Raw genomic sequence first — 13,637 nt, 5'->3', positions numbered from 1 at the left:
CAGGCCTGGTGGATTCGCAAGGTCACCACAGCTTTCTCAGACAGGGGCGGCTTTCCTCACCTTGCGTGTTTTTGTGAGGAATGCAGGCCTCCAAGTTTAACAGTTTGAGAAGCCAGGAGATAGCAACTAGAACGGGGAGAAACAACAGGAGCATGGAGCTTTCCACCTTGGGCCAGGTTTATGGCTAAAGTGTCTGTTTCTCAAAGTGGCCTCCCTGGAGGGGGCGGATGAAGGAGCTTGTCTTGGTTCCCAGCTCCATTCTCAGCTCCATACCTTTTCATTGAGTTACATCCCCAACCCTTCTTTATTTTGAGACATTATTTCACTAAGGTGCTAAGTTACCCAGGCTGAGCTTGGACTTGTAATCCTCCTGCCCCGGCCTCCCAGAGTGCAGAGAACATGTGCCATGATGCCTGGTTCTAACCCCAACTCTGTGTTGGCTTTTGTGTGACAATTGTTCAGTATTTCAGTGTCTTCTAAAACTGTAAATATATTTTTATATCCCCATATGCATCTACCCATCTCTGTCTGTCCATCCTCCATCTACACACTCTTTTGCCCCAAACTTCATGGCAACTTTGAGAATCACAGACAACATGAACCAGACCCGTGGAAATAAATGCAGCTTGCTTGGGAGCCAGTTGGGCACTGTTCCTCAAACACCCTGTGCCCATTTGCTCTTCAAAGTGGCCCCACCAAGACCTGGAGAAATTAAATCAGCCCCAAAGGGCTTCTTCCTTATGCAGGCGTGTGGGTACCTGGCTTGGGAATTTAGCCCAATGCTTGGCGACCACTGACACCTCCATGTCTTGCAGACCACCTCGTCCTCCTCCAAGCGTTTGCTGGGCGGGTGCGCTTCCTGAGCGGCCGTGCAGTGCTGGACATCACGGAACGCCTGTCGGGTGAGCAACCCCTCCCTGCGGGCTCTGTCCTCCTCTCCGAGACTGCAAATAATCCCTCGGGTCATTGAAAAGTTTTGATCATTTGCTCTTTGTGACAATCTCCACATTCCCAGGAAGACAATCTTTCTTTTCAGTCCAAGGAGGCAGGAATGTATGTAGCTAAATAGTTTCTAAGAAACGACAATGCATTTCTTCCTCTTTGCAAAGGGATCTTCCTGTAGCCTGTCCCATGCCTCTGTGGGAACCAGGAAAAGTGTTCAGGTAGACACTGCCTGCTGAGTGTACTGCTCGGCTGGCAGACAACATGGTTGTGAGAATTCGAAGCTGCCCTGTCTGTGGCCTGGCGAACAGGGTGCAGGCTGGCTTTCAATGCCACTTGGCTCTCGGCTGGGTGCTGGCCTTGGCCTGGATCTCTGCCTTGTTCAAGCAGATGGCTCTTATCAATCCGATTTCTTCTTGAGCCTGCAGGAGAAGCCTTCAGTGGCTTCATTCCAGGATCAATCCCTGCTCCCAGGGCCCTTGAGGTGGCAACATGGAAAAGGCCCAGGCTTTGAGGTCCATAGGCCCATTTGCCATCCGCCCACACTGACCTTGGGCTGAGTTTTTTTTTAAATGTATAACTTTATTATTATTCACTAAACACACACATATGCAAAAATTAAAATTATTCAAAGAAAAGCAATGCAAGGGAAAAACTATAATAATATTCAAATACAATAGAACTCAACCAAAGCAAAACCCAAAAGTACTTAAACATTTTTCCATATAATTTAAAAAACCATCTCAAGCGTTAACAAGACATCAGAGGATGTGATTTGTTTTAGAAAGATTTTCAAAACTAATATTGAACACATAGTGGTCTGGAAAAAAAATTCTAATTAGCTAGTAGACTCCACAGAGGCCAAATTTTTTTAAAAATTTAAATTTCAATACAGTCATGTGACACGTGATGGAAATATAATCAGAGAAATATGTTATTAGGCAATTTCATCCGTGTGTATTGCAAAGTACCACACAGTGCCAACTTCTAAGTGCAAACTGAGAAGGTATATGTCAATCATCTGTGATGGCCCCTTTATATTATCCAAATATGCAGTTAAACATGAGAGACATGAGGCCACCACTGGCATAGCAGCACACTGTTTTACAGTAAACTCTTTTATATAAGTAGGATTATGCTCTAATGGATGAAAAGCACAGCATGTTATGATAAGTACCTAAAACAGTAACAGTCATTTATCACACTATCGAGTACTGTGTACTGTACATAGCTGTATGTGCTTCTTCTGGAAACACACTCTTCTCTCCTTTGATCTCAGTGACTCTTCCTTCCCAACCCACTGATGAGCTCCAGCCTAGTCTCTATCTACATCTCTTCCTATAGCTTTAAACACAATCTATATATGGATTCTTTCCAGATTCCAGCCTGTAACTGATCTCTCCCCTTTCCTTCCTGCCACCCCTACCCCTTTGAGCCTTTTCTTCATATTTCAAATTATCAATTATTCATTTTAATCATTTTAATCCTCATTTACACTCTTAGTTTCTCACACTAGAGAAACTATTTGGTATTTACACGTGTGTGTCCTATTTATTTCACTTAAGAGGATGGCCTCAATATGCATCCATTTAGCTATAAATGTCTCTAGTTTTTCGTTCTTTATGGCTGAGTAGTACTCCATTTTATAAAAAAACCACATCTTCTTTATCCAGTCTCCAGTTGGTGGACACTTGGGCTGTTTCCAAGCTTTAGCTATTACAAACTGTGCCGCTATAAACATGGATGGACATATATCGCTGTGGTATGATTCTTTTAATTCTTTGGGGAAGATACCCAGCAGGGAATTGTGCTGGAAATCATAGAAATGAACTATCCACAAAAATAAAAAAAATAGAGCTCTAGTTGTGCCTGTTATTGTTTTGTAAAGCTCAATGTCAAAATATTTAACATTATGGCTTTTTAAATTCTGCATGCAGAAGTACTAGCTACAATATCAAGCAAAATTCTAGCCTCAAGCAGTATGGGAAATTAATTGCCTTTGCAATTCAAGGACTCAAACATTAAATACACTATTTCCTATGTCTTCCTCCTCTCTACCTACCTCCTCCTTTTCCTTCTATTTCTCTTCCTTTTTCTCTCCTGCCTTCCCTGATCCCTCCTACGCCTCGCTTTCTCCCTTTCCTGAAGGTTGGCGAAACAAACTTTGCCTAATTTCTGCCTAATTCCCTAGTACAGTGGGCACAAGGTGATTTGCTGTGAAAAGATAGCTTTCCTTTACCTGCTGGCATTTTTTCATGTATTTATTTGCTGCTTTTACTTTTGTCTGAGAAATGTCTGTTCATTTCAGATGCCCATTTTTGAATTGGGTCTTTGAATTTGGGGGGTCTGAGTGTTTTCGTGGGCTGAGTTTTATTATCCTTCTCACTTGTCAAATCCTCCTCGACATCTTGGGAGGAGGCAGGAGGACTCATTGTGTCCCCAGGACCCCAGAGATCCCCCTAAAATGCAGATGGATCATGCTGTGTCCCTGCTTAAACTTGAGGGGCTCCTGAACTGTCTTCATGCCTTGGATCATTTAACCATCCAAACAGCCCCGCAAGGAGGATGTGGGTCCTATGAGTGTCCCTTTGTTAGAGACAAGGAAAACGGGGCTCAGAAAAGTTAAGTGCCCAAGGTCCGTGGTGAGTCACCCAGGATTTGTCCCCAGGAGTCTGGCTGCTGTGGTGCTAGGGAGTCCTGTGGTGAGAACAGGGCCATGGTACTAAGACCGTCAGGAGACCAGGCGAGAACCCTTCTCTGCTGCTCCAAATCAGTGTTCTCTGAGGGAAACCTTCCTTGTCCTTGTGAAGGTGATACAGGGGCCCCAGGATGGGGATGTAGCCTCATTTTAGATTTTTACTTACTATAATTTTTTCCTATTTCTAAGAGGCCTCAAAAGCAAGAGCTTCTTCAGGGCTCTTCTCTTAACTTGGTGTCAGCTAGGAACAGAGGAGAAAATTTCCTTTGACAGAAAGCGTGGACTAATAATAGCACAGCTTAATAGGAGTAAATCTTTTGCTAATTACTCCAGCTGCCTTTTCAGAGTGAGTTTAATGGGGTTCACTCCTTCACGATGGATCCCAGAAGGGCTTCTGTGCTTTTGGCAACTTGAGAGACAGACCCAACCAGCCAGGTGACCTCCACATGCCTGTACCTGGGGACTGGCTCTGAGGCAGCTGGAACTCTGTCATCCCGGAAGACGTGAGCAACCGTGTGGGCTGTGGAGTGGAGCTGAGCTGGGCGGGGTTGCTCTGCTTCTGAGGAGGGAGCTGCCCGGGGCTGGAGTACAGCAGCTCCCTGCTGGGTGGTTAGAGGGAGAAGGCAAGACCAGATGGGGAAGGAGGCTCTGTTAGGGACAGGTGAGCCTCTGGGGGGGATTGTTCTTACCTTCCCTCCCCCATTTTTATTGTGTTAAAATACATATAACATAAAATTTACTATCTGAACCAGTCTGAAGTGTACAGTTCAGTGGTATTAAGCACTTTCACAATGTTGTGTAACCATCACCACTGTGCATTGCTTTTCATCTTGGAAAGCTGAAACTTTGTCACCATCAAACAATAACTCTCCATCCCCTACCCCCTCAGCCCCTGCAACCGCCATTTTCCCTTCCATCTCTGTGAGACTGACTCCGCTAGGTACCTGAGAAAGGTGGACGCCTATAGTATTTGTCCTCTCATGACTGAGTTGTTTCACTCCGCGTAATGTCCTTGAGGTTCATTCATGCCGAAGCACGTGTCAGCATTTCCTTCTTTTTAAAGCTGAATGATATTCCATCGAATGGGTGGACCACATTTTGCCTATTCATGCATCGAATCAGGGATACTTGGGTTGCTTCGACCTCTTGGTTCTTGTGAATACCACTGCTATGAACATGGATGCACACACATTTCTTCATGGTCTCACCTTTTTTCTGTGGGTGAGATTTCATGGAGATTTGGGAAAACATTGAGTTATAGTTGTTTGGCCTAGGTAGCTGATCAGGATTGTGTGATTCCTTTCTGTCCCTTCTTCCTAGCTCCCTTTCTTCATCTGCCCCCCTGTTCCCCACCTTGGAGCTGACTGGGGCCACTTGTCTGCTTTCTGGTTACTGTATGCTTCCTATGCAGCCTGTGTCGATCTCAGAACACAACCCTCAGCCCTTTCCGGCCAGTGCGCCTCTTTCTGTCACTTGATAAAGCTGTTCCAAGCCTTTCTGCCCTGGGAGCCTTCCCTCCTATTGGAACTGCTGTGGCTGGGTTGACCCGGAGAGTACAGCCCTGCTTTTCCAGCATTCACCTTGGCTTCTGAGGGATCTGTGGCCCCTGGAGGATCCCATGGGGGCCCCACAGGTTGAGGTGCAGGAGCCCTGGTTATGGCCTAACAGTCAGCATTCACACCATGGGAAATGCCACTGAGTGTCAGGCTGAACAGAGAGGGGACCCGGGCCATCTTGTCTGGTTTCCCGTGGTCCCAGGCTGGCTCTGAAATCAAAGGGACCCCCTGGGTTCTTGGGGACTTGGATGGTTTTCAGCTGATAAGAGAAGGACAGTTGGGTATTTCGATAAAATAAAGCAAGGCTCCAGACCGGACTCTGAGGTGTAGAAACCCTAGAGGTTGGGGTGCAGCACAGGGTGGAGGCTTCGGAGATGAGGCAGACTTGCCCCTGTCCTCAGTGCCACTTTTATGAAACCAAGCTCCTTGGTGAGTCTTGCTTTCCTACCCTGTGAAATGGATGTGTATCCTTCCTCTCGGGGGGACCACAAAGATGAAATGGGGCCACACCTTGAATCTCTGAGCCCCAGACTCAGGCGGTTCCCGGAGTGTGGCCCAGCCCATGTCACCAGTTTCTTGATCCCTTGAATCAACACTGCTCCCGCTGTTGTTTGCCTTTGCCAGCACTTGCTTTTTGGTAGGACATCTGGCAGGATGGTCTTTTTGTGAAACAGGCACCATCGGCACTAATACACTTAGCATACCTTGGCCATAGGCCTTCTGGTGACCTGGGATGCAGGGTAGGCTGGCTGCTGGGTATTCTTGGGTTTAACGGGCTGGGGGGTTTGGACAATCAGATTCAGGGGTCCATCACTGAGCCGAGGGCCTGTGCAGAGTGTGGTGGTTTATGACCCATTGATGGCCCAGGTGCTGGGGAGGCCATTTCTGGTCTTGTCCCTTGCGAGCTGTTTGATGTACAGAAAGAAGGCTTTACCTCTCTCCCTAGTAGAGTTTTTCTCTGTATTTGTGTGGACTTTCATAAGTGGCAATATATCGATGCAATATTAATACTAGCTATTATTTGTCACCCGCCTACCTAAAGGTAGAGACACCTGACATATATTTATTGAGTCTCTAACAATCTTGAGGGCTCGGTTCACCATTATTACCGTTACTTTACAGATATGGAAAAGGCTGAGAAAGGTTGAGCATCCCTTTCAGGTTCGCATGGCTCAGAGAGCAGAGGCAGGGTTATAATTAGGGCATCAGCCTCTTTGCTCTCCCCTGGGTTGCAGGGACCCATCGTGATTGTCATGGACCTCATGCACTTTTGTCTTTGCATGCCCCCTATTCCACAAAAAAAATCAAAATTGTATTGGTGCAAACATGACTAGAAATCAGGCTAGATATAGTCATAGCTTTTCTTTTCTTTTTTTTTTGGGGGGGGTACTGGGGATCGAACTCAGGTCCTTGTGCCTGCGCAGCAGGTGGCGAAACCACTGAGCTAAATCCCCAGCCCCATAGTTTTTCTTTTGTTGTTAAAAGAAATGAAAACATTTTCATGGGCTGCTACATGTGTTACAATCCTTGGGTCCTGTGCCGGGCTGCCGGCCTGGGGAGGGTGGGGTTGGTGCCCCAAGAGCGGGTGGTGGGAGGGGAGAGAGTGCCCAGTCCCAGTGACCCTCTTTCTTTTTTTCCTGACAGTGCTGGTGGCCTCAGTTTACCCTCAGAAACCTCAGGCCGTGGAACGCCACGTCCTCCCTGTCCTCTGGTACTTCCTAAACAACATGATCAGGAGTGGCACGCTGCCAGGGCTTGGCGGGAACGTCCGCACAGTGGTGTGCCAGCTGTCCAGGACCCTGCAGCAGCAAATGGGTACCCGGCTGCAGGACTTTGCCACTGCCCAGCCAAAGCAAGTCCTCAGAATGCTCCAGGAACTCAACACAGAGTCCCCGGGAGGCCCCCATGAGGTTACCGAGAGAGGCGCCACCTGACAGCTAGACAACTCGCAGCGCCCTTTCCTTTCGCTGGATTCAAGAAGGGCCCCAAATAGGCGATTATTATTTTTTATCTTATTTTATTTTTATGATGGAATAGTATCTCCCACGTAGAATTCTGGATGTATATAGCCTATTTTGAAGTAGAAATAAAAGAATTACTTATTTTTCTAAGGTTTTCTTATCTTGCATTTTTGTAACTTTGGAGAATTTTCTAGTAGGTAGGATTGTGATGCAAATAAAATAAGACATGCCTCCCAAATAAAAATAAAACATGACAACAACCGAACTTGTTACAGACGAGGTTGAGTGGAAGAGTGAGGGAGTAAGAGCCCATGTGCAGTGGCCCATTCAGGGGTCGAGTCCCCACCTCGAGCAGTGTGTGACAAGACCCCTGGGACCCAGAGCCCTGCTGGGCTGGTCACTCAAATCCAGTCCTTTTGCCACTGGTCTGTTAGAGGTGAGTGTGACAAACTTCTCTGAGCACAGGGCACTTCGGCCCTGCGAAATCCTCAGCACAGTGTCTGCTGGTCCAGTGGAACCTTCTGGCAAGATCTTTCTTCCCAGCTTGTCAAGAGGCAAGGGGAGCTTGACGTGTGAATCACTGCAGCTACTCTAGAAGCTTGGCTTGCTCTGACGAGGATTAGATGCTTCACACCTGAAACGCGGTAAGTGGAGCACTCGGTAGAGCATGGAGGCTGCACATCACTCTGATGCCAAGCGGAAGCTCTGAAGTCACACAGGCTGCTGGAGCTGGCTCAATCATGATGCTCGAGAGGGGCAGCAATGCAGGAGGTGAGGAAGCAGAGGGAGGTGTTGGCCCTGGTGGAGAAGCTGGCGAATGTGGTCCTGGCAGGGGAGGGGGCTGTCTTGGGCTCAGGCTATGGGGACGTTTTGTCTTGGCCTGGGGCAGTCGTAGGTTACCAATGGTGTGACCAGAGTTAGAGAGCAGGTCATTACCTCAACACGGGCAAAGCAGACTGGTAAGGAGAGGGGAGGCAACACCAGGGACAGTTCCAGATGGCTGAGACCTGGCAAGCCCATACCAGCAGGTTTTCTGGCAAGCCCCACCATGAGAACCCCTGTCCACTCTCACGTGACTCCAGGTATGACAAGGATTCCACATCATTCTGAGCCCGTCCTGGGAAGCCTGGCCTTGGAAGCTTTGTGGTCAGGTGGAGTTAGGCCAGGTCGCCCCTGCATGCTGGGCTGAGGAGGGGCACTTGCAAGTCACCTGTGCCTGGCTTTTAACAGGCTGCTTGAGCCCAACACAGTTATTCTGGCTGCTCACCTGCAGGGATTCTCTGTGACCACCTTACTTTTTGTCAGTTCTGGCTGAGCCAGGCTAAAGATCTGCTATGGGGGGAGCCATCCAAAGAGACTCAAGAGGCTGGTTTAAAAGGTTTTAAAGGTTTTATACAATTTGATTAATTGTGTTTGCTTCTGGGCTTTTGGGGTTTGGTTGGGAGACCTGCATTTTCTGCTTGTCATGATCCAAAAACAGATCAGAATATTTCAGGAGTTTCAGAACTGAAAGAACCAGGAAACACAGAGACTGGCTAGGATTTTGAAGGCAGAAATTAATTCCAACTGCGCTTTCCTGTCTTCCTATCTTCTATCTCCGTCCTCAAATATAGAGCTTCCCCCAGTTCTGGACCCTTCCTCGTGGGTAGAGGTGGGTAAATAACCGAAAACTAAAACTACTATAAAAGCCAAGAATAGATCTTTGCACAGTTCGCGTTCCCTTCATTATTCTAGGTTTTAATCTATTGTGGGCAGCCAGTTGCACCCCAGCCCTGCACTGCTGTTGGGAAGGACTGGGGTGTGGTGTAGATTGGGGCATCTCCCCCACATCATGGAAACAGGGAGGACAGCACACGGGTAACCTAGCCTTGGGCCCGTTGGGAAGGCCTGTGAGGACAGTGGGAGGCCAGCTCTGGTGAGCCAGCCCGGGTGGACGGGAGCTGAGCCCACCTCGTTCTTTGCTTGGCTGTGTGTGAGTGAGAAGCTCTGCTTACCGAAATGCTCCTGGGGACACGGTCTCTGGCTGACAGTCTCTCCCTGGCCTTCTCCTTCTCCCGTTCTTTCTCTTTTCCTCTCTGCCTCTTCTTCCTCCCCGCCCTCCCCTCTCAGTGTGGGAATGATAGACCAAGAGTTGTCTGAGGACTGCAACGGCCAGGCCTTCCTGTTGTACCAAGTGGCATTTTTGAGATTTTGGGAAACTTTGCCTTTAGCCTGCCTCTCCTTTTCTCTTCCTTTTTTCCATCGCCTGTCTTTTAGGCTAGGGAGTGAGTTTTTACTTGCACTGTGCTGCAGAATCATCTGGAAAGAGTTACGGAATACTGCATCTGTTGGGTCCCTTCCCCTAGGGGGTTTGATTCAGCTGGCCAGGGGTGGGGCCCAGGCAGTTAGCTTTCTCTCTGTTTCTCTCCCGCTGCCCTGCCTCCCTCTTCTTCCTTCTCTTCCCCCTTTTCTTCCCCTTTCCCCTTCCCCCTCCCTCTCTCTCCCCCTCTTCCTCTTCCCTCTGACATTCAGGTGATTCTCTCTGTGATCAAGTTCAGAAACCACAATGGCTCTGGCCCTGTAGGCCCCAGGCCTGCCAGCTTCTCTCCCTTCAGAGCTGGGAGTGGGAGGCTGAGACTGGATGCTGGAGTCAGAGAGGCCTGGGGTCAAGTCCATGTACTGTGGCTTGCTGGAATGTGGCTTTGGACCCTTTTGTCAAGCTCTCTGATCTTTATCTTCCTCATCAGCTTACAGGGCCAAGTGGTGATGCTGATGTGTGACAACAATCCCCACCTTGACCTGGCTGCTGTACAGACGAATTAGATGGTTTTGCAAATTACTTAGCACAAGGCCAGGGGCACAGGAGGACTTGGTGAACGTGATCATGATGTTTAGAGGGTCATTGCTTCAGGAGCCGCTAGTGATAGGGTCTTGTGGGGGCTCTGTTGTCCTCGGCCTTGGAAGGAGAGAGATTGTGCTGGGGCTTCATGGAACCTGAGGCGCACTGGTAGCCTGTGGAGGCTTGTCTTCCAGAATGGGCTTGTTTTGCCCTCTCTGCTAGGAAGTTAGAACCCTTCCCATCTTTAGGACCTGTCATCTCTCCAGTCCCCTATCCCTTTTCCTCACAGTCACCCTTGGCATTTCCCATTCCCATCCCTTCCACCATGGAAGGAAACTGGGTGCCCTTCTCCCTTCTTGGTTGCTCCCTCCATTCCTCTTGGACTGTCTTGCAGCTGAGGTGGGAGAGTTTGGAAAGCAGAGAGCTTTTTAACCTAAAGCATTTTCTTTTTATTATACTCAGTTCTGCCACTAGTCAAGAAAAGGGGAGCAGAGGAGGGTAATGGCAGGTCTTCTGTGCTTGGTGGAAGGAGGAAGATGGAGACCAGAAAGGAGAGACGGGAGGAAGAGCTAGGCTCAGAATTGAATGTCCCTCATGTTCTGGGTCTGTCATTCTTCTCGACATCTTTGAAGGAAGAGATTATATCTCCTATTTCCTTAGGAGGAAACTAAGCCTCAGAAATGCTTAGTCAGCAGCCTCAGCCAGGGCCCAGAGCCTCTTGGGAGTCTTGCTAAGTTGTAGACTCGGATTTGGCAGGAATGGGTGAGGATTGAGATTCTGCATTTCCAATGAGCTCCCCATGATGCAGATGCTGCAGGTCTGGTGGTGGAAACCTCGCCTTGGGAGTCAGGCCCCAAGACTTAGTGAGAGATTGGCTGGAGCTTGGGACATGTTCAGGCCCCTTTGACTCTAAAGCCCCTACCGTCTATTCCAGGAAGCTCTATTGCTCCAAGAGCTTGCCTCCCCCTGGGCCCGTTGGAGCTTTTCGAGAGGATCAATTGGTCATCAGGATGTGCTGTGGGCACCTGGCTGTCCAAACATGGCCTCTGGTGGGGATAGGATTTGTGCAAATAATGAAGACCAACTAGATGGGGAAAGCAGACCTCAGACTTGCCCTAGCTTCCTACCATGCTGGCAGAGACTCAAAGGCAGGCAGGAGAGCGAAAGCTTTATAGTGGCTTTGGAAAGGAACAGCTTCCGGTGTGCTTCTAGTGGGGGCTGCTGGCATGGAGAAGGTGCAAGCACTGAGTCTGATGGGTCGCTTGCTTCACCCACGGTGCTCAGTAAGGTGCAGATCCATGGGTTGTGTACTAGACGTGCCGGATGAGAACCCCAGTTGTTCTTCAGCCCCCAGGGTTGAAGGCCTCTGCTCCAGTCTCAATGCTCTGGCTGAGCCCCCACCTGGGAGCTGCCTACCCTAAACCAGAATTCCCACAAGTGGTTGAAGGAAAGAATTGCTTGTGGGGAGGAGTGGAGGAGATGCTGTCTCTGGAGGGAAGGAACTGGCATCTGCAAAGGACCTGGCAGCCCTGGTGGTGGTTCCAATGATTCGGCAGTTTGAGAAGCTGCGCTGCTTGCTCCTAGCCGAGCTCCGGGGAGGATGGCAGCGTCAGCTGCGCACAGCACTGTCAGGGTCGGTGTTTCTGAGCCAGGGACAATGTGGAGGCTGTTTGGTCATCATTCCTGGAGTCTGTTCAGGAAGTGGTCTGGTTTCCAGCATCCTGTCACCCAGTGTTTCAGTGAATGGCTATCACATTGGAAGGTTTTTTTTTTGTTTTAATCATGGCTTTGTAATTACCTCTCTGTGGGTTGACAGCTGTTATTAGCATCACCTTGGGTTCTCCTTGAGAATTTTTACATCCAGAAAGTGATCCAGCACCTTTGGGACTGGTGTCAGAAGCTGTTAGCTAAACAATAGCTTTCAAAAGTCACCAGGTTTTGTAAACACAGCCAATCCTGTCCCCTTCCGAAGAAGAAAAAAAGATAAATAATTTTCATGAAGGCAATTTGTTTCCCGGGGTCTGTATTTCCTCTGTCTCCTCCACAGGCTTTCACCACTCTGGGGCATTGCAATAAAGTCAGCACGGGCTCTGAAAGGAGGCTGCAGCTGCTGTTGCTGGGGGATTTCCACCTGGAAGCCACTGCAGGGGTTCACGGCAATGAGGAGCAAAGATCTTTTGGGGAAAGATTTTTCTTTATTTTCCCTTAAGGCCAGAAGCAGTTTGGCATGTGTGTGTGTGTGTGTGTGTGTGTGTGTGTGTGTGTGTGTGTGTGGGTGGGTGGGTGGGTCTGGGAGGCAGAGAGGAGGGAGTGGCAAAATTTGCAGAGATGATTACTGTTTAAAACTCCCTCGGGAATTTTGAGTTTCCATTCAAACTAGTTTCAGAGGAATGGTTAAAATTATAGCTGGAATTTGGTTGGATATGAAAAATAATTTCCTGTTTCTAAATACTGGAGAAAATGGAGATTTTTTTTTCCTCCAAATCAGACTGCGCTATCTCCTTGAGAGTCCCCCACCCGCCATGACCCGAATTGAATGCTGCTTGCTTTCATGTCAGAACGGAACCTGGCCGGAGTCTGGGAGGCTCCTTGTGCCACTAGTTGGTGGTATGTTCTAGACCAGCTCTCAGCCTCGTTTGCTTTTATTCATTTGAAAAGGTATTGAAAAAAATACTTTGTTTGTAATCTCATAGGATTTTCCTCCAAAATTTAATGAAACTATGTAGACAATTGTATTCTGGAAGAGTGGAGCTTTGCCTGAAAGGAAAAGTCTAATGATTATCGACTCAAGCTTCAGCTCTGTCAGACCTGCTGTTTAGGACCTGAAGTAATTGCCCACCGTCTACCTGACAGACAATCCCGAGACCCCACGTGGGGATGAATGAGATTCTGAAGCTTAATTTGGGTTTTTGGGTGGTTTTTTTTCCATTTGGTATATTTGACACATGGACTAGTGATTGGCAGCAAAATGTTTTAAAGTCTTTCCCTTTCACTTTGAAAGACATGGAGACCTTCAAAGGAGGAAGTCAATTCTTGCTGAGTTTGACAGCTGTTCTTAACTTTCTCTAAGGATCAACGAGCAGCTCTAGAACGAGGGGGAAATGAAACAGAGTTCTTTTCTTAATTAGAATCTTAAAGTGCAGAGATGGGCAGAGGTGAACATTAAAAACAAAATCAAAGAAAAATGATAAAAATGGACAAGGGGATTCGGAATTCAGGTCCCCAAGATGGCTCACCAAGGTGGTTTAGGATGAGACTGTTGTGGCCAGGTCTTGCACGTGGCAGGAGAAGTAGGCTGTATTGTTATCACTGCTTTCCAGGTGAAGAGTCGGATCCAGAGAAGCCAGGTCAGAGTGGGGTCAGGGAGGTTTCAGGACCCAGGCTCCTGTGTCCTAATCCTAGTTTTCCAGAGGGGTATAGGTAACTGCACTTTCGCCACAACCTTCCTCTCTTTCTCTTTCTCCTCTAATGCCTCTCCTTTTGTGGTTCTTTTTCCTCCCTTTGAGAATAGCAGTGGTGTCCAAGGGCACTAACTGAGCCCTGATGAGCTCACTTGAGCCAAAACCAGGGCCTGCCCCCATGTGCTAGACTTCAGGGGCATCTGAGATGGCAGCCTTGGAGCAGTGGCTAGTTCTGTAAGAGACAGTCTTCACCGGACGCAG

General features: G+C 48.4%; 1 protein-coding gene across 3 annotated transcripts in view; it reads left to right on the top strand.

Moving 5' to 3' along the window:
- The window catches only part of Togaram2 (TOG array regulator of axonemal microtubules 2), a 55,703-nt gene extending 43,467 nt beyond the window's left edge, over positions 1–12,236 (top strand). For 2 of the 3 annotated variants that reach the window (XM_021253662.2, XM_021253663.2), the window contains 2 exons: positions 816–902; positions 6,841–12,236. In XM_021253662.2, the coding sequence (XP_021109321.1) occupies positions 816–902; positions 6,841–7,105 (352 nt within the window). In that variant the 3' untranslated portion in view covers positions 7,106–12,236. The remainder of the gene's footprint in view (positions 1–815; positions 903–6,840) is intronic. The other variant, XM_013070156.3, reaches the window with a different exon arrangement.
- Positions 12,237–13,637: the final 1,401 nt, after the last annotated feature.

Source organism: Heterocephalus glaber, unplaced genomic scaffold (assembly GCF_053883595.1).
Source record: "Heterocephalus glaber isolate CG9 unplaced genomic scaffold, H.glaber_assembly_v1.0 deba00001457, whole genome shotgun sequence".
Lineage (NCBI taxonomy): Eukaryota > Metazoa > Chordata > Mammalia > Rodentia > Bathyergidae > Heterocephalus > Heterocephalus glaber.
The sequence above is the reverse complement of the archived record's forward strand: the minus strand, read 5'-3'. Positions and strand labels throughout refer to the sequence as shown.